Genomic DNA, 21635 nt, shown 5'->3' on the forward strand with positions numbered 1-21635 from the left:
ATTAATTCATAAAACTCAAATCTGGGATACTCCAATGACTGTGAAGTATAACAGATTCATGCCTGATTCTTACTCAAGGTTGATCATTTCAGGAAAAAAGACAACTCATTTTGAAATAGATTTACAATTATATTTCAGTTGTTTGGGGGGGGGGGGGTGTTAGGTGGAAAAGCTACTTGTGAAACAAATCAGGAACTAAAAGTCATCCATAGCTTTGTTTTGAGGATATAAGAATGGTTTATTGCCACTATAGCAAGCTAAAGAAGAAACTGACTTTCTAGAAAGGCTGCCCCAGCATTTTAGCTGATTTTTCAGCATAGAGTCCAGCCTGTCTTGTCAAACAAAGTATCTGTCTAGTTATAATTTGACTCCGCTGAAAAAAGTGCTTAAATGGCAGAGTTTGGAATTGGTTGAACATATTTTGCCACTTAAGCTCAGCTCATTCGACATTTGAAGCTAAAACGAGTGATCTAAATTGCATTTGATAAAGTATATTCTTTTACTTTCTTGTCACACATTTAAATGGTTATTTTGAAGACAATATGCACTAATCCTTGGTTTTATGTCCTTTTCCTGGCATTTGATTTATTGGGCAAAAATTAAGGTCAATGGTCCTGAACTAGTCAAGAGAATTACTCTATGTTCTCAGTCGTTGCCATTTTTCTCTCTCTGCTCTGAGTAATATAGGGCTTCACTGACAAAGTTTTAATTCTTTATGTCCGAGAAGAATACTTGCCACATTTTTTTGCATTTCATCTAAGTAGCGCTGTGGTGTAACCTGGCAGGCAGCTAAGCACCGCACAGCCCTCACTCACTGCCCCCTCTCCCTCTGCCTCACAGTGGGATAGGGGAAAGAATTGGGAGGGGAAAAAAAAGGTAAAAACTCATGGGTTGAGAATAAGACAGTTCAACAGGACAGAAAAGGAAGGGAAAATAATGATAAAAGAATTTGCAGCACAAGTGGTGCACAATGCAGTTGCTTACCACCTGCTGTCCAATGCCCAGCCTGTCCCTGAGCATCATCCCCCCCAGGTTTTATGGCTCAGTACATGGCATGGGACATCTCTTTGGCCAGCTGGGGTCAGCTGTCCTGGTTCTGTCTCCTCCCAGCTCCTTGTGCACCCCCAGGTACCTCGCTGGCAGGGCAGTACGAGAAGCTGAACAGTCCTTGACTCAGTGTATGCACAGCTCAGCAACAACTAGAACATCCGTGTGTTACTGGCATTATTCTCAGCCTAAATCCAAAACATGGCACCATACCAACTACCAGGAAAAAAATTAACTCTATCCCAGCTGAAATGAGGACTGTAGTTTTGTAAATTTAAGTAAAAAGAGCTTAAGGCATCAGCAAAAGGCTACTTGGTTATTCTGAGTTGTTGTTAGCAGCATTCAAAAAAGTATAATGATCATCCTGTTTTTTCCCCATTCTTATCCTCCTTCTCTCTTTTGTGTTTCAGAATGATCACTGCTTAAAACAGTAGCCATACCAAGTGAACAAAGAGGAAACACATGGATGAAATTCTGACCATGCACTGAACAGCACAGCATCAAGCGCAAAGCTCTGGGAAAATGTCTGCTTGCAACACTTTCACTGAACACGTCTGGAAACCTGGTGAATGTAAGAACTGCTTCAAGCCAAAAAGCTTGCATCAGTTACCTCCAGTATCTGAGAAAAAAACCCTCTCGCATGGCAATCTGAAAACCAACGCAAACCAAAGTAACAGCCATCGTGGTGGAAACAGAGGAAACTTCCGACCGCCTGTGGCAAAGAAACCCACGATAGCTGTGAAGCCCACCATGATGGTAGTAGATGGGCAGGGTGTATGTGGCGAAATCAGCGCGCCGGATCATTGTGAGAACAAATCCGTGCCCCCAAGCTGGAACCAAAACAAAGCTGTCTTGAACAAAAAACCACTGAACAATAATAATGAAGATGAAATTGAAGGTTATAGCCATGTTCACAGGCCTTATGGCAACAACGATGGTGTAGGTAAGATACCAAATAATAATAATAATGGACTGACAGAAGTTTTGAAGGAGATTGCAGGTTTGGATACCACACCTCAGCTAACTGGAAATGAAATGAACTCGAGAGAAACCTTCTTGGGAAGAATAAATAATTGTTATAAAAGATCATTAGAAAGAAAGATCCCTCCAAGCTGCATGATGGGTGGAATGAAGGATTCGCACAGTAAGCATGTTATTCTGAGTGGAAGCACTGAAGTAATAAGTAATGAAGGTGGACGTTTCTGTTACCCAGAATTCTCTAGTGGAGATGAGAGTGAGGATGACACGTTTTTTGGCAGCATGCAGGAAGAGCATGAGAGCTGGGATGAAAGTGATGAAGAGTTGCTAGCAATGGAAATTCGTATGAGGGGCCAACCTCGCTTTGCTAATTTTCGAGCTAACACCCTGTCTCCTGTTCAGTTCTGTGTTGACAAAAAATGGAACACCGTGCCCCTTAGAAACAAGTCTCTTCAGCGGATCTGTGCAGTCGATTACGATGATAGTTATGATGAAATTTTAAATGGTTATGGGGAAGAGACTGTGATTCTTTATGGGCAAGAGAGCATGCAGAGCATGGTATCTTCTGATTCTACGTCTCCTGATTCTTCATTGACAGAAGAGTCTCGTTCTGGAACAACCAGCAGTTCTTCACAGAAACTCTGTAATGGAGGATTATCTCCTAGTACTCCTCAGGACATCAAATTGATCGAACCAGAATATGAAAGTCTGTGTGTTAGTCAGCAAGTGAAGGATGTGTCAAAAGCTTCCAGAAATGTTCCAAAGAGCCTAGAAACCCACAAGGCAGTCCTTGCTCTTCGACTGGAAGAGAAAGACGGCAAAATTGCTGTACAGACTGATAAGCAAGAGAATAAAAGTTCTTCAGATGTTACTGGTCAAGCTGTAACTATCAACTTGGTGCCTGTGGAAGAGCAAGCTAAACCTTACAGGGTAGTGAATATGGAACAACCAGTTTGCAAGCCATATACCGTAGTGGATGTATCAGCTGCCATGACCAATGAATGTAAAGAGAGTCCAACTGAAACCTCAGAAACCAAAAATGCATCATCTAACCCAAGTTCACCAGTAACTCCAGGCACGCCTATTACATCCTCTGCAGCATCACCTGCACGAGTCAACGCTAATCTGAAAAAATCCAGTGCAATCAGATATCAAGAAGTGTGGACTTCTAGTACTAGTCCAAGACAGAAGATACCTAAGGTAGAGTTAATTGCTAACAGCTCAGGACCTTCTGTTCCTCCCAGGAAGACAAGCCACAAGTCAGCTCCTACTTCGCCTACAGCTACAAACCTTTCCTCAAAAACTATCCCAGTTAAGTCTCCAAATTTATCTGAGATAAAATTCAACAGCTACAATAACGCTGGCATGCCGCCTTTTCCTATTATCATTCATGATGAGCCCACTTATGCTAAGAGTTCCAAAAATGCTATTAAAGTTCCTATTGTGATCAATCCAAATGCATATGATAACCTGGCTATCTATAAAAGTTTTCTAGGAACCAGCGGAGAGCTATCTATCAAAGATAAAACTACCAGTGTAATAAGCCACACATATGAAGAAATAGAAACAGAAAGCAAAATGACTGAAGCTATAGGGAGCAAACCCAGTGAATTTTCCCAGGCGAAGGGGGTAACTAATAACACCGAGTGCAGGCTGGGTTCTGTGGCTCAAAAGGTCCAAGAGTTTAATAGCTGTCTCAGTAAAAGTCAGATATCACCACAGAGAAGTCATAGTTCTGACCACAGCTCCCCATCAAGAATTCAAAAGACAACCCAAGAGCCAGCAGATGTGACATTGGAGGCTTCCGTTGGCAACAGCAGTAGAGAGAATGCAAGCACGGTGCTTTCACAGATTGTGGCTTCCATCCAGCCTCCGCAGTCTCCACCAGAAACGCCTCAGTCTGGACCTAAGTCTTGCAGTGCAGAAGAACTGTATTCCTTACCCCCTGATGCAGATGCTACTAAAAACACGCTGGTACGACCCAAATCTCTTTTTACATCACAGTCTGAAATAGAGCCATCCAAGACAATGGAAAACACAGCCGTTAAAATGCAGAAAGATACGCTATCACAGCCGGTCGCCACCCATTCTCCAAAGCCAGTGAGAGGCACCCCAAATATGACAAGTCCCAAAACAGAGCAAGCACCGCCATTTCCTCCTCCACGGTCCACATCTTCACCCTATCACGCAAGTAACTTGTTGCAAAGACATTTCAGCAACTGGACCAAACCAAATAGTCCCACCAGGTCAACAGAGGCTGAGTCAATCCTTCATTCGGAAGGTCGACGAGCTGCTGACGCAAAACCCAAACGCTGGATATCATTTAAGAGCTTCTTCCGCCGCAGAAAAACTGATGAGGAGGAAGACAAAGAGAAAGAAAGAGAAAAAGGAAAATTGGTGGGTCTTGATGGAACTGTAATACACATGCTCCCTCCTCCTCCAGTTCAACGTCATCAGTGGTTCAGCGAGGCAAAATCAGAGACCAGTGAGAAGCCTTCAATTGTTTTCATGTATAGATGTGAACCAGCACAGACTGAACCAAAGGTTGACCAGCAATACAAGAGTGGAGTGGAGTCTGCTATTGCTGATGCACTAGCAAAAGACAAAGGAGAAATACAGGAAAAGTCTCCGGAGAGCTCGGAACAGAAAATAATGAGCCATTCATCACCACCTCAGATTCCGAAGAAAATCCCCAGGTAATCCGCTTGTCTTTTTATTCATTCAGCTGTGAACTGCACTGTATGTACTACCAAAAAGGGAAGAAATCAAGGGGTTTTATTAAGTGTAAATTTTTCTAAATATATTTATTTTAGGTATCTTGAAGTATATTCTAAAAATCTTTGCTTTATATTGGATATCAGAAAGAATCAAAAAAAGATTACTGGGAACAGTAACTGCTATTTGGAGTTGGTATTTGCAGGTTCATTAATACATTGTGATAGTCATGTTCCATTGAATCAGATTTTCCTGAATTTCTAGTTAAAGAAATAGTTCTTCTGTTATAGGAGAACTAAATAATTCCTCTATGGAAATAGAAGGCTACTATTTAAAAGAAGAATAGAAGTTAAAAGATCTGTGACGCATAAAAGGTGGTGTGCTAACTTTATCTCACATACCCACGAAAACAAGATAGGCTAATTAACTTGATGCTACACTGCAACATCACTGCTGCACTCCTAAAATAAGCCATGTGAAAAGTAATAATAGAATTAAATTATCTATAAAATAATAAATCTACATTTTGCAAGGCCTTTAGTAATGAATATACTCTGCCCCCTAACAGTACTGGATTCAGCAGAGCCCATTGCTCCATTTCTGCCTGACAATTTTGTTCAGTGATTTCATTTTTAATATTTTTTAAATCATAATTTGCTAAAATCATGTGTTGTTTTCTCTAGGAATATTTGGTCAGATTGTTTATCTTACCCTATAAATTCCAGGTAGTTGAATGTTTTAGGTCTTGGTTTAAAGGCCTGTTTATTCCATTCTCAAGGATACACATGCTTTTTTGGTTGTCTCCAAACACAAAGAAATATGCTTGTTCCAGATACATGTTGTTTTCAACACACCACAGAGTTCCTACAATGCATGACAGTGCATAACCTAGGGTACTGGAGATATTCATTGCAGGCTATTGCGTGGGCATAGTATGCATTTCACTGAGTATAGACCACAGCTGTAGATGTATTAGACTAGGTCTTCTAAGGTTATTATACAAACTGATTCCAAAATAACTTCAAATTTGCATTATTTAATTCATTGCAACAATAACATACTGGTAGGAAACTCTTTTTTTTTAACTTTGTCACCTCTGTGGGAATTTCACAAATATATTTATCATGGAAAAATTTTAGCAGCTTTAGAGAGCAAGTTAAAGAATCAGGGAAGTTTGTGCTTTCAGTTGTCCCTACAGAGGAACAAGTTCTTTGCATTGGAACAAGTTCTTTGCATTATCTCCAGGGGAACATGAAGAAAGTGACTTTGTGTCAACATGGTTCCAGCAGCCTTACTGAATATATCACCATCAGCAGGTTCGCTCACCCTCTTGTGCTGGCACGACAGTTTGTGTGGTCACCTCTGGTGAACAGACTGGGGAAGTGATCCAAGGAAAAGTAACTGCAGAGGTATTTTTCAGCCAGATCAATTCTCTGATCTGACAAGGGAAGACAGAAAGGAGAAGCTGCTTATCTCAGTGGTAAACAGCCATAACAGACTCATCGTTGGCACTTGTTCTTGGACTACCCTAGAGATGGTGCTGTTATCCTGTTTTATATTTTTACACTGTTACTGGACTTCCTTTGGCCCTTGGTCATTCTGTCCCATCTGACTCATTTATTCCAAAAAGTATTTTTACTTTTAATTTTTCTGCAAGTCATGGTGATACTGGCTAAAATCATATCTCACCATTTTTCCTGGTGCAAATCAGAATTCTCTGAATGCTAGAATTGGAATTTCTTCTTCCTAACAATATTGTTCTGTGGCAAATTTCTACAAATTAAAAAATAAAAGTAAAAAATGAAATACTGAGAAATACATTGTTAGAACACTAGGCAGTGGATTTTATTTTTTATTACCTTGATGCAATTTAAAGCCTTAAGGTAGTTGTTGTTTTGTATTTTTACTTAATATTAAATACTGTTGAAGAGACAGAGAGAAACCTTAGACTGCCAGAAAATGAAGGAATTTAGTTAAAGGGTTTTGACTTCTCTTTTTAATATTCCAGTAGGTGAGAATCAGGGTTGTCAACTTCCATTTTCACACGTGCAGGAGACATAACAGGTGATGCTATACTTGTCTTGTGTTAACTCATCAGATGTTATTAAAAGGTTAGTTTAATGTTAATTCAGGCTAAGATATATGCCTGGAAAATATTTTTTAAATCTTCAGTTAAGCTTGCAGAGGCATAGAGGAAAACTGAAGAGATGAAGATAGCAATCAATGAACGTGACACTTGCCTGAGAATGCCAACACAAGTAAGCTCACTGAAAAAACAAACTGATGACCTGGAAAATAAGATAAGCTTTAAAAATGTCAGATTACTAGGGGATCTTGAAAGTAAATTAAATGAATATACAATATTTCTTTACTTTGAAATGGATTACAAAGCTGCTAGAGATTGATAACATAACCACAAAACAGGTCTGAAGGTATTTAAAGTTACCACCAAGAAAGGTCAGTTCATCCCTTTGAACAGCACTGGCAAAAGGCACAGTTGTTTGGAAAGCTGGAAACTATATAAAAGAACTTGGTGTGGTTTTATCCATGCGGTAGTTTCTTTCTATTTGGAGCCAGGTTGCATATAAGGTGGTTCCAAAGGAGATAGCAAATACTAATGTATTAACTGTACCAAAAATTTGCAGATGGATTAGTTTTTGCTAAAAATCAGCAATAATGTCAGCCGTATTGTAATTGGAATGGAAATCAGGTGTTCTCAGAACTCTTGGGGTTCATTTTTTATGATGCAGAAGGTCTTGCCAGGCAAATGCCAAAACTGACCTCTACAACGGTAACGACATTTCTGGCCTAAGCCATTGTCAGTGATGAAGGTGGTGTGGCACTTGGTGGAATCCACACAGAAGTTTAGGAAAGAAAGGATCTTCCTGTTCCTCAAAGGCTTTGTTTTCTAGTGGATCAGACTCTTGTTACAGGAGTTTCACAAGATAAAGGTTTCTTCCTCATTGAGAGATCATTGCTTACACCCAGGAGCAACTTTTTAGATTGAGCCATTTCCTAAAAGAAAACTGCAGCCCTGCCTTCTGATTCTTCCTTTTCTATCTTCATAAACCGTATCAGAGCTGAACTAAAACATTTTGACACCATTTTTAGATTGCATTGCCTTCGTAAATCAAGGTACAAGTGCATTGTGCACAGCCATTTCCATTTCAGTTACGTACCGAATTGAGTAGTTTCCTTTCATAGCTACAAGTCACTCATAACTTTTCTTTATAGGCTCTTTGGGCCAGACTTGGATGAATTAAAGATAAAATTGCATGTTTACTTGAAATACTTGAAGTAATGAGGTCTGTATATTCATTTCACTCTGGTTTAGGTAAGAAGGCATTTCTTCATAGCTCAAGTTGGGATTATGAATCTAATTCCTAAACTGATGTTAATTTATTCAATAGGACGTGAAACTAAGCTGGCAATCAACAGGCATGAGTTCTGTTGACCCATAGATAGAAAAGGTCACTATCCTGTTTTATCTTCCAAAATGAGTGAAACACCTATTATGTCTACAGATGTATATGTTTTGAAGATCTGTTTTTAAACATTTTCCTTAAAGAGCATACTTGTACATCAGCAATTTGGGTTCTTTTAAGGCAATTTTTAGTGAAAATAGCCCATGGGTGTTTTACTGGGCATGTTAATGGGTTCTATACATATCAGAGGGCAGCAATATCAAAGCTTTTGATAATGTCTTATTATCCTTCAAATCTTACCCCGGTGCCACTCTCATTATACAAATAGTTTTAAGATTTAAGATCACTGTAAGGATATGTTTAAAAAAAAAAGTCCTCCTTCCCAGTTTGCAGGACCCCTTGTACTGGTTTTAAACTAAGGTTCTCACCTGAATCCAAAACTATTTAAATGTAGCTTGCATAAATTGGTGGGGAGAATTCAGGGATGTTTTTGCTGAAAATAAAGCTTTTTCTTAAGCAAGTCTACTGAAGTGGAAGAAATTTCTACCCAGAAAGTTCAGGTGGAACTATCAACTCTCCCTTCCCCTGAATCTACTTTTATTTGCTTTTTCCAGGTATCAGCAAGGTTTATTTACTTTAGTCAAGTGCCCAACAATGTTTTATAAGTGTTAGCCACCTACCTCATCTTGTTTCATCGGGGAAAAATTGCCGTGAGACTCTTTCTCCAGAACAACTATAAGCTAACAGATTCAGAATTTATGTACGTTCAGTAAGCGAAAAGTTAGGTGAAGTTTTATGTGAAGATTTTTGTAAGTCTTGAGAACAGTTAAAGAACCAAGTCGAAGCGATTTTATTGTTCATTATTTCATAAATTTAGATGGAGATGGTAAATCGTGTATTATTGTTCTTAATTTCTCCAATACAGTCTGTAAAATGGAAAGACTGAAAATATAAAATGGATAAACAATTTTTATAATGTGCAGTTAATCTGCAGAACTTGTTGCCATTAAGTTTCGCTGACACTAAAGAGCTTAGCAGGATGTCTTTCCTGGATTATGAAATATATTCCCATTATCCATGCCAACATTGCATGATAAAAGATTTTAAAAATAATAATAATGGAATATCAATTCTCATGCTTCAGGAATAAGTCAACTTCTAAATAATAGGAATTAGGAATAAACTTTATGGCTTAGTTATTGCGAACTGCCAGTTGGTGAAGTTTCTTTCACTTTCCTCTTGACTGTGTGTGGCTAATGAGGGTGGAGAAACTGAACTGCGTGAGCCACTGGAAAGGGTTTTTTGTGCCCGTAGTGTGTTCTGATTTAACCCTGAACACTGATCATCCCTGCTCAGTGTTTTGCAGAAACGCAGGGGTCTGGGTTCTGAATGAAAGTTCCTCTGTAAGGTGGCCTTTGACCACCTCCCAAGCCATTAACCTCTCTGCATTTTTCCTCAAGCATTATTCAATAAATTTAGGTTTTATTTTAGCTTTATTAGCTTAAAACCGGTAGGGCCTGAGGGAGTCTCAAAGGGATCTCTGTGAAACTAAATATGTCTACAGATTCCACAGATATTTTGTGTAAAAGAAAAATATTCTTCCTTATCAGGCTCTCTCATCTCAAGCTGTATGACTACCATTGGTTATTGCTTTGCTGATGTCCACTTGGTGGAGTAGACATCAGAGGAGATCAGTCTGAGCAGGCTCCGAGGCCATGTCAGCTTTTTTCTGAGTTTGTCACAAATTTCTGCCGCTTGGACTTAAATGCTGCCTTACCAGAACTGTACTCCCTCAGCTTGATCTCGAGATCTGACCCTACTGCAGGAACAAGGTTTCAGAATCACTCTTTTCAAGTATTTCACCTCTTTATCTCCCTCGTATTCATTGCTGTTTATTAATCACTCTGATTGAGAAGATGTGCACTGAACAGAGGAAAATATAGGTCACACAATAGCTGTAATTCCACTGTCCTTATAAAAAATAACACACTGCACAGTCTGCTTTCTGGATTCTTACTATTCCAAAAGATTAAGGAAAGTTTTAGACCACATCATCTTCCAAAACCTGGAGGAGGATAACCTGAGGGAAGAAGTAGAGACATTTGACCCTGTAGAAAACTGCTTTTAAAATGATTTTGAGCTTGTACACATGTGAATCATAAGCATATGAATTCAGGGGCGTGTTATCTGAAGGACAGTCCTTTTTAATGCAGGTTTTTTGCTATGCATAATTCAGCTTCTTTGGAAAGCAAATGTGCTCTCCGTGTATGGAGGGCTTCTCTGTCTATTACCTGGACGTTGTTTAGTTTCAGCCACATGTGCCCGAGGAGCAGAGTTCTCTAAGGTAATTAATTCATTTCCTCTGAAGTTCCTTTCCGAAATAAGAAAGGGAAAAGAAAAGGGCTTGGACGGAGCAGACTGTGCCCACGATGACAGAAGCTAAATATGTGCTCTTACGCACGGCATCAAGGAATCCACCCTGGCAAAATAGCTATAAATATCCCAAATAAGGGGATAGCTTCAGTATCACTTGCAGTCAACAAGGAGATATACATTTATACAAAATGGGGCTTAAATGGTTCTAATCTCAAAGAATGGCTTGTTTATCAGCTGCTCTGTCTGCTTTTCTCAGACGCTAATATATTTTTTAACTGTTTAGACTACTGCATGAAGCAAAAGCAATTATTCATTTGGTTCTTGTAGCTTAATGAGTGAGGAGGTTTTCCCCTTTTGTTCTCTCTGTGTTATGTCAGAGATGATTACAGGTTGGCTTTTTGCTTGTTGAGTCAGTACACCGTGTATGTGTGCTTGATCTCAGGATCTATCCCACTTCACTGTTAAGCTACATGGAAGCATTTCCTCAGATTTCATGGCCTGACATCTTCTCGTTGCAACTTAATATGTATTCATTTCAGACACTAAAATGGGTTGGATACAGGTTCAAGATGTCCCCTTACTTTTAACAGTAGGCTAGTCTAAGTTCTTCATACCTCTCTGGAAATTTGAACCTCCTTTTCTGTAGCTAATTACCATGACTAAGACCATAGTTGTCATACCAAAACAGTGATGTAGCAGTGTGTGACCTGTTTTTCATCCACGAAGGCAGTGGAAGAGTTAAGAGGGCAGGGCTGTAACCAACTGGTGTCCCGGGGCGCTTTGGCAAGCCCCTGGACCAACCCCCTAAGGTAAACATTAAGGTGCAGTAGGTGTATCACTCTGTGCAGAGTTCAGCCTGTTGCTTACAGCTTGCACAACTTGTAGCACATCAGAACACTGTGGAATCAATGGCTCGCCAGAGTTTCAAGACATGATTAAAAGACTCAAGAAGGCCCTGAAAGAATTTCCTTTAATGGGGAATTGTGTGAGTGAGTATAGTGGGTGAGTTGGCTTTTTTTTTTCTTTCTTCCTTTCTAGCTGTTGGTTTACGTTGTTTGGCAAAATGCTTTTGAGCTTAGGTTTAGTGTATGTGCTTGCATGTGTCTCGTATGGAGAATGGGTCTGTTCTATACCTCACCAATCGATACTAAAAAATTACTTTGAGATGTGATTATTCTGGTATGTGGCAATGACAGAACCATAAAGCTAATAGAAACTATTTTTTCTGAAAGAAAATGTTCTTATTGAGGAATGCAGGTAAACGTATGTTTTACAGCAACTACGGGTTGTTAGTTTAATTTCTCATCAACTTAAGAGCCTTTTCACTGCTTTAATTTTATGTATGCTTTACTCTGAAATTATCTTAGGTTAACTCTTGAATGTGGATATATTTAGGGCACTTGGAATGTTCTTCACACCATTGCTATGCATGGTACTAAAAATGAACAAAATTGTTAATGCTGATTAAAGACTACAGCTATTTGAAGTTATGCCATTTTTCCTCCCTTACTAACAAGTTCTAATGAGTTTTGTTTGTATCAGCCTGCAGTTAAAATTCATGAGTCTGAGAGTAGAAACAGCATGTGCGCGCTGCACCGTACATGGGGTCTTGTGTTACGCAAACTATTGGCATGTTGTAATCTTTGAAGTCTGTTTGGGATTGCTAGAAGACTGTGCACCGGGATTTTCAGTAGTTTGGCTTCAGATTAGAATAGAGAGACCTTTGCCTATAATGTATGTTAACTCTTTGGGGATATCATCTCTCTTCCCACTTACAAGGATTTGTATCATGGAAACTCAGCTGCTCTGCCTGTTTAAAAAAGCACAATTTTTTTTTTCTGTTTATCAGGAGTTGTCTTGTTTTAAATCTGTGCCATGAAAATTAAACACCTGTACAGACCTCACCTGTGGCGACCATCTTTTTGAAGGAAGTGCCTCGCCCCTATCCCTTATGGAAGTCACGAATACTTAAAATTCTTGCTGTTCTATTAGAGCAGACTGGAATAATGAGAACTAGTGAATAGGACATATGCTCTTGAGATTTGGCTATAATCAGTATTTGTTTCTGTCAATGAGAGAGCATAAAGGCATGTAAATATTTTTGGTCTCTCTGACGTGTTTTATCTGGCACATTATTGATAATTGCTGCTGTGGTTTCAACAGGACTTTTTTTTTTTAAGCCTGAACAGAGTATTTTTTTCATATATTATGCATAATTTTTAAATCATACTGCTGTAAATATACACAGGGAAGCTGATTGAATCCATGATGTTCACAGTTTTGCGCTATAAGTAATCATAGTTTGATTTAAAACACCATAGCTAAGAGCAAGTACAGAGGAATGTCTTCATGGCCTTTTGTGGCTGCCTTAATACATTAGCAGATGGATTTTAATCTTGGAGAATTTTATATGGGAAACAGATTACTAGGTTAAATGGGCTACTGATCTGTTTCCCAAAGTGTCAGTTCCCAAAATCCTACCAGTATATGAAAATGTATCATTAAAATGTTACGCATTTTTTAAGACTTATAGCCCCCTGGCTATACTCTGGTACTTTTGATTAAGCTAAATTTGTTCTCATTGGTAAAAAGCACCTTAATCCCTGCTGATGTCCTATGAGTTCTACGCATGTTTTATGCAGATTCATTGCCGCGTACATATGCTGATTGTAGCCAGCTGGAAAACATTTTATTATCCTTTTTTTATGAAAGGTATGAACTGTTATTACTGTTTGAGTCAAAACTTGTTTGCTCTTATCAAGAAAAATAAATATTTTAGAAAGTTATTCTTAAAAGGGGCTGGTGGGGGGCAAAAAGGTTATTTTTTTATTTCAGTCCCTTTACTAAAGATACATAATGGAAAATCTGTTGTTTTGCGATTAGGATCTAGTGCACATAGCTTTGATCTCCAGGTGATTTTGTTTTGTTTGTTTCAGCCAAGTGCCCGATGACACGACACTGGAGGATTTGTCCCCTCGTGTTCCTAGAGCTGTGTTTGTGAAGCAGGACAATGGCGGCAGCGCCTCAGTCATACCTGTATCAACTGTCCGCGTTCCGCAGGGGGAGGAAGACAAGGAAGAAGCTTCACAATCTCCCGACTTAAATCCCTGCAGTGCTACGTACAGCAACTTAGGTAAGTGTATACTCATCAAAGATCAAAATTTGGGTATCTTTCTAGGCTGTGAAGTACCTTGTCTTTGAAACTGCTCAATATGCTTTCACAAAGTTAGTTCTTAAAGACACACTTTTTTAATATCTATAGAAAATTAAATTCTCTTGTCTCATTCTGAGAGATGCAATGAAGAAAGTGAAGATTCAACAAACACAAAGGTTTTCTTTTCTATGATTTTAAAACTATGTCCAGGCAGTCTTTTAATTGCCCTTAGTGATAAATATCTCAGAGATGCTTTTCAAAGACACATTGTTTCATCTATTTGGAGGATTTTTTATCAAAAAGCAGCTTTAAAATACAGACTAAATTATCTAATGCTTTTAGAACTGTAATTGGATTTCAGTATTTTTCCAAGCAGCATAAGATACAACTTTTTATTTTATAGCATCAGTAACTGTTAAAATACTTGCAGTCCTCTTTTGTTGACTAAAACCTTTCTTGTCCTAGTTTCAGAATTTACTTTTGCTCTTTCAGAAAAGCTTAAAATAGGAATATCCCAAAGGTACTGCACAATCTATTCAACTATCACTGAATTCCCAAATCATATGAAAAAGGTGCATGTATGCAGCCCTTCTCTGGAAGACAAGTGAGCAAGACAAATAAGCATCTCCCAGGGTTGTGAGCTTCCTTTTCTGAAGCATTTTGATGTGGAGTACTGTGAATTTAGGAATGTCTATAGGCAGGTCTTCTAGAAGGGCAAAAATCCCTCATTTATTTATTTTCAAGAATATGTAAATACAAGTTTTTCAGTAAGGCTCCAATCGTGCGAGCGTACTGGCACATTAAGCATTTGGACGAGAATAAACTGACTGCACTGAGATGGCTCACAAGTATACGAGCATGGTATGTCCACACATGTTTGAGGGATTGAGGTCCACGTTTTTAAACCCTCAGGTGCATACTTTCCTTAGACGTTTAGCAATATTGTTGATTTTTTTTTGCTTAAACGTGTTAGTGGCTGACATGTAGTGTGTTCCGCTAATGAAACATTAATTAGGTTTAAATTTATTGTTTGGAAAGCATAAAGAGGAAAATATCCTGTCCAAGAATTATAGGAACATCTACCAAGAAATTGTAACTCAAGAAGAACTGGAATTATATCTTTATGGTGGAATTCTTCAAAGACCTAATGAGTTACTTTCCATTTGTTGTGATATATGTATATGTGTGTATCTATATATTTTCTGTATTTAGGACATAACTGCATTACAGATACAGTCCAGACAGTAGATCTAGCTACACCAAATCTATTTAAAACCTGATTAGCCCATGTTCCTAACTAGACTGATACATAAAAGGATGAAGTCTTTATGGCTTCTACTATATAATTTAATGTGTGAAATACCAGTTATTTCTTGTGGTGAGATTGCTGTTTTGTAGCCATAGTGCTCCTATGGTCAAGGGATTACTTGCATTTCATACCCAAAGCAATGACATTGTGAGTATTTTATTTAAATCTTTACTCAGTTTAGCTCGCTTTTCTCCTGCAAGATGTTACCCTGATGGCAGCTGCTTCAACACAGCTAATGCACTTCCATTTGTAGACCTCTTTTCTTCCCACAGTATCTCACAAAGTGGGAGTAGCAAACTCATGGGAAATGTAATAACACATCATTAAACACTGGAACAGGTTGCCCTGAGAAGTTGTAAAGTGTCTGTTTGTGGAGATGCACAAAACCCAACCGGACACAATCCTGGACAGCCTGCTCCAGCTGACCCTGCCTGCCTGAGCCGCGGGTGGGGGCACTCGAGCGCCTCAAGAGGTTCCTTTTTTGTTTTTGTGTTTCTGTGATTCTGTGATCACTTTTGTCAGTGTTACTCCTCTGTGTGAATGTTCCTGTGTAAAACCATACAAAACTGAACCCTTTAGCATTTTATTCAAAATCTTATCCTTGTCTTAGGGTCTTTTTCATATTCACTGTCACCAGAGTAAGTTTTAGATATGAAGGAGTTAAATGAACTTGTAGTCTCGTCTTGGTCTGGCTTGGCAAGCTTGCTACTAGTTGTTAAAAGCAATGCTACCCTAAATGGCACTGAGTTCTCTGGCTGCTGTTCAAACTTTTTTCTGGTTTATTCGAGCAAGCTCACTTTCTAATTCAGATAGCTATCAAGAAATGACTAGGTAGGGACACAGAGTAACTCCTACTTGTTCTGACATCTTACATCACCCAAGCAGCAAAATCACACACTTCGTACAGTTAACAAAATCTGATGTGTTTAACTGAAAGGAAGGATAATAAGAAAAAAATGTAAGATAATCAAGTTGGATTACATTTGCCTTTTGCTTCAGCTGCAGTTGTATCTACAGTTACCTTTTTATGGTTACGTACTGCAGTTTGTGTAGTACTTTGGAAAATATATCATGAACATAGCAATTTGCAGCATAATGCACAAGATTGACTTTTTAAATACTATTCTAATACTTACTCTTATCTTTTTTTATGGAAAAGCAGACAATATTATATCCTTAGTTTGATAAATATCTCATCTTCACTTGTGACACATTGCATGAAATGAAAAGCTTGCTAAGTTTTCATCTGTAGTCAGGTAGTAGTTTATAGCAAGTACTGCCCTCAAATATGTTTGGTTTTGGCCCTCCCCAGCTCTCTAAGTTGTCCCATCAGCAGTTTACGGTCCTGTCCACAATTACTGAAACTGTGCCAGCAATTACTTGTCAGGTACCAAATGGCAGATGCAAAACTTGAGAAAGCTCATTTATAAAATAGGAACTGTATTTGTTATTTCATCTAATGTGTAAAATCATATGTCTAGAAATTAAAAAAATGCAGGCAAGCCTTACAAGATAGGGGATTCTCTTTTGGGAATCAGATACAACATAAAAGACAGGATTTGGGGGAAACAGGAACACCCATCATGATGATAGGATAAAAGAATTCAGGATGTATAAACAGGAGGACGCTTCAATCAGAGTAGAGAGGTTATGTGTGTCTCATTTTTACCACACAACTGCCATGACCACTGTCAAGCCCTGGTGATCACAGTTGAAGAACGTTTAAAAGAAATTGTGTAAGCTCTAAAGAAAAGCTTTGAAAAGGCCTCACTTTGTGACAGGCACTTTGTAGTGACAGATTCTAGAAGCTGGATCTGTTCAGCTTATCAAAGAAACAGAGTCTGATCAGTCTTGATCATGGTCTGGGTAGTCATGTGGTGAGCAGACCTACGATGAGGAATACCTTTGGTATCAACAATCAACAGACTTAATAAAATCCAGTGCAGCCAGTTGAATCTCAAAGTAGAAACACACAAATGTTCAAACCTGTAAGGTGGGACCTGGATGTTTTTCTTTTAAGGTGTGCCCATAATTGTAGCAGAAGTTAATTCAGGTAAGCCCTGTGGTTTATGATAAGGAAGGCAATGAAGTAGATGATTAAAATCCTTTCCTTGACAAATCTTTAAGTTTTTCTGTTTAAATTTCATTGGGGAAATTGACTTGATTGAATTTGCACCACTGTGGGTAGGTTAAAATATTCTATATATATTCAGGGTAGCATTTCTATCCTTTAAAAAAGAATAGGTGGTTTCACTTTCAACTATTTTACTTGTTGCACCTAAAGAAAAGGGGAAAAGGAGGCTAAGTTTCTCAGTTTTATGTTTGCTGACACTGGAAAAAATACCAAATCACAGCATGTACATGGAGTATTTCCTCAGTCAGTAAGTCCAAGCAGGGCAGTGTGCTTCAGCCAGGCTATAAACTAGGCGATGAAGTCATTGTTGACTAAAACTGGATGGTTCGGTGACAAATGGTGATTACAGAATCCACGTGATGCATTTTATGTAACATGTATTAGTACAGGTAGTACCTTTAACATGGTATAAGCGCGGGCAGCTGTAAGAGCTGAGAAGTCACCAAGGCAGATGAGCTGGAGCTTTTATTTATTTAGTACCCACTGCCCACCTCAGGATAGAATAGTACTGTGCAATCTCAAATTGTTGATGAGAAACTGGAGGTGCACCATGAATGTTAGTTAACAAATGTCAGTTTTTCTTTCTGTTCAGTAAATTGTCATTCTACTAAGATGTTTATCAAATGAACTGTAAACAACTGAATATAATACAGGATTAACTATCACATTCATGTAAATCTGTGTATTGAATAATTTTATAGAATATCGTACATGTACTGCACTTACTGGAATTGCTGGATGCTTTTGCAGTGGTTGGAAGATGCTTTTATGCATCTGTGTTTTTTTTTCATGATTTGGTTATCTATATTAGTCAGTGTGAGAGTTCATTAAGGAGTGATGTATTTTTACTAGTTTGGAAGATCAGTATAACTGATCTACTTATACAAAGAATCTTTTCCAATTACATCTATTCTGTAATGAAAAAGTAGATTGTAAAGGATGATCAATATCTAAGCGCAAAGAAACAAGGCCAGAGGAGGGATAATGTGTACACTGGAGATGGCCAACCTGTAGCTCTCAAGGATTTTACTTAATGAATACTCTAATCAGCCTTTACGACTGGGTTTTGCAATATGAAATGGGGATATACTGACATGGAAATTACTAGGACGTCTGACTCCATTCCTGGCTGTGGAGAGAAACAAATAAGCAGAGGCTGCCAGAGCTAACACTGTTGGACCACTCCAAGATCCAGCCGTGTGATCGGCCCAGCCCTGTCTTACAGGGGGTTTCCTGCAGGCATGTAAGAAGCCATTTGAAAATTCCTCTTCCTCAATGGTCTGCAGTGTACAGAGTCCACAGTTTTAACTTTATTCTGTTGGGATTTTGATAGACTTGGTCTTGGAAGGTTGGTTACCTATGTTGTATGTGGATGATTGTTCATTTTTGTTTTCCTTGGCAGTGCAAAATGTGAAATCTTTGTCAAGCTGGTGTGGTAAATTGGAGAGCAGTAGAGGTGTGAGTCATTTTAGCCCTGTGGGTCCTGTTCATTCATCTAAATCCCTCCTGTAGGGAGCTAGAGATTAAAGAGTTCCAGAGTGGTCACTAAAACTGAGAACACAGTTAATAACCATGGTGATAGTGTAGTCACTATAGTGAATACTAGAGTATTGTTTTCAAGTGTTTTCTAATTCACATGTTCCCACAAGGGGAGTTATCCTTGGATCAGAGATGGTAATGGCATAAAATCAGAAAAGATTACTTTCAAGAATAAAGGAAAATGTAGGACAGGTTGCAACATCAAGAGCAAGAAGAGTTTGAAGAACGTACAGAAGCAGCCTGTTGTAATTGCAGTACTGAACTAACATATGTTATGTATTGTAGAGCGATACATGTCTCAGGAGCAGTTCTGTTCAAGGAAGGATGGAAGCATGCAGCATGTCACCTACTTGGCTTGCCTGATTTACCAAGAGTTGTTTTTCCAATTAAAGAAGCATGTTCCTTCACAGTTTTGAAATCTCTCAACAATGCATGCTGCTGATCTGATCTAAGCCAAAAAATATAGATACATGGTGGTAGCGAGAAATCTGAGCATTGTTACTGTATGAAAAACATGCTTATGAAATACAAAATTGAGTTAAATCTGAGCACAGTGTGTCAGATTTGATAGTTTAATGAGCTAATATAAACAGGTTGTAATGCCAAGCTCTGATGATAAATCAGTTACCTAGAGAAATAAAGATTTTTTTAAGGTCTGATTTAGAGTTTCATACCTCTGTGTGGTTTCTGGAGACTTAAAGTATTAATATTAAAATAGTGCAGTAGGATTCTACAGTGCAAGATGATATTATACTGTAGAATTGCTTAAAGTCCTCTATAAAGAGTTAATTTTTTTCTTTCTTGAACAGCCTAGAAGCCACTTCAAAGATCTTTGTAAGCAGTAGCTTAATATTGTGCCCATTTCTCCTTTTCACCTTGTAATGTTGTAATGTCTGAGAGTCTGTACAGTAGGTAAGGAAATGGAGTTTTTCAAGTGTGCAAGGGGAGAAGGAAGTGGCAGGCAAGAAAACAAGGAAAATGCTTTGGTACTGCTTGGGTGCAAAGGAATGTTCTTGAGTCTTCAAAATTTAAGACAAACTTTTTCTTCCTAGGCATTGATTTTAAAAAAGAATGGGCATGCAGTAGCCATACCATGCTTGGGAAAGGCTGAGTTAGAAGGCCTGGTCGTATGGGCATGAAAGAAGCGTACAAGGTTAAGAAGTCAGCATAAAAACAGTCCAGATATGAAGTTTTTCAAACACGTAATGCAGGTGGATAGATTTCAGTATGGAAAACCTGGTTCTTGTGGGGATAAACTACACTGTAACATGACACATTTTACAAACTCATTTTTCTCAGTTGAGAATACTTGAAAAAGAAACTACATAAAGACTGCAAATGAATGCAGTTCTCTGGATCCTGCCACCCCCACCAGACATATGCAAAGACAATTTCTGGTTATGAAAAGCTTCTCAAATTATGTCTTGATGTCAGTTCCAAAAGCTACGCAAAAGCTACAACTAGCAAAAGTCACTGGTTGCAGTCGCAACATCCCTCTGTATGAATGGCTTTTGGTACAGGGCCATTAAATCAGACAGGAAACAGAATCAACAAGAAACATACAAATCTTACCTTTCTTGGAGAGGGTTTCGCCTGCTACTGCTTGAAATGTGCATCTTGCTCTAACGCGTTTTCTTGCTGTTACAAGATTAGAAAGTCACACAGACAAGGCGTATTAGGAAACTGCCTACTGAAATTGTAGCCTTTCTCCAAGCCCCAACAGTTAGTCTATTTTAGCATAGTGGGGAAGAGGGGAAGAATTATAAAACAGACGAGTGATCTGTAACACAGAATGTTGCCAGGAGGAGAAGTACATAGGTCACAGATTTTGTAAGAGTAAAGAATTGGTATGGAAGATGACATATGTTTGGATGAGTCAGAAAAACGGGCAAGCAGAAATGAACTGGTCTCAAGGTTGTGCAAAAGACTGTGGCATTTGGATGTGTGATTCTGGCATGCAGATATCAATTCTCCTTTTGACTATGAATCATGCCACTTTTCGTGTCTGCAAAAAGTACATTTCTAATACAGTTTCTGTACTGTTCAACTGGCACCAGCGTTATGTGCTGCAGCACATCAAAAGCTGACAGGAAGAGCAGCCTCTGTAGAGCACGTTCGCTGCAGTACCGATATCAGAAAGGAGCAGTAGAGGGTACTGAGTGCTGTATTTTTTAAGCGACCTTTACAATGGTTTGAAAGAGACACACAGGAATTCTGCAGTATTTCTAGCCTTCGAGCAGTTTTATTTTGTGTGAGCTAAGAAGTGACGACACAGGGGAGTAGCCCTATGCAATTTTCCCCAATGATCAGGCTCTAAAGATCCACTGTCAGTGCACATACAAAGTTAATAGAATTTCCTGCTCAAAATTCAGTTTTTAAACATTGGAATATCCAGGCTTATCACAAAATCCATAAGGCTTTTCTGAGTGTTTCTTGAGTTTAAACAAAAGATAGGGATATAACTTTCACTTGTGATGTTGTCTCCTTGGAATGGTTGAAAAGAGAATGATCGTTAGGAATTCAAGGCTTGAGGTTATTCTGTGTGTGGATGTAGTCCTCTCTTTACAGGGATTCAAAATGCATCTTACTAGAATAGTCAAACATTTGTGGCATCTTTCTACTGGCTTATCCTTCTTGGTAAAGATGCTCAACTGCAATTATGCAGAGCATCCATTTCATGTCTGCTGTGCTACAGCTGCAAAAACAGGACTAGTAGAAAATGTATAAAATAACTTCTCTGAAAATGACAGTTGATTATTAAGAGTGGAAAAGTCTCATTTTGTTATGAGTAATAACTGCTTAATTGTCCCAAACAGCAGCCAGTTGATCACTTGTATTGTCTGTTTATTGTTTGTTTGTTTTCAATTCTCTCTTATATTGCTGTCATTTATTTATTCTTTATTTCCAAGAACTCTGGCAGTTACAAAACATAATTGTCCTCTCTAAAATCCATCCAAA

At 38.6% G+C, this 21635-nt stretch overlaps 1 protein-coding gene across 9 annotated transcripts in view; it reads left to right on the top strand.

The window, feature by feature from the left end:
* The window catches only part of PEAK1 (pseudopodium enriched atypical kinase 1), a 118880-nt gene that overhangs the window by 79089 nt on the left and 18156 nt on the right, over positions 1 to 21635 (top strand). For 6 of the 9 annotated variants that reach the window (XM_067004064.1, XM_067004065.1, XM_067004062.1 and 3 more), the window contains 3 exons: positions 1458 to 4721; positions 11427 to 11543; positions 13478 to 13674. In XM_067004064.1, coding sequence (XP_066860165.1) covers positions 1570 to 4721; positions 11427 to 11543; positions 13478 to 13674 — 3466 coding nt within the window. In that variant the 5' untranslated portion in view covers positions 1458 to 1569. The other 3 variants (XR_010834290.1, XM_067004068.1, XM_067004067.1) reach the window with 3 other exon arrangements.

The sequence above is a fragment of the Anser cygnoides genome, chromosome 11, assembly GCF_040182565.1.
Source record: "Anser cygnoides isolate HZ-2024a breed goose chromosome 11, Taihu_goose_T2T_genome, whole genome shotgun sequence".
NCBI lineage: Eukaryota > Metazoa > Chordata > Aves > Anseriformes > Anatidae > Anser > Anser cygnoides.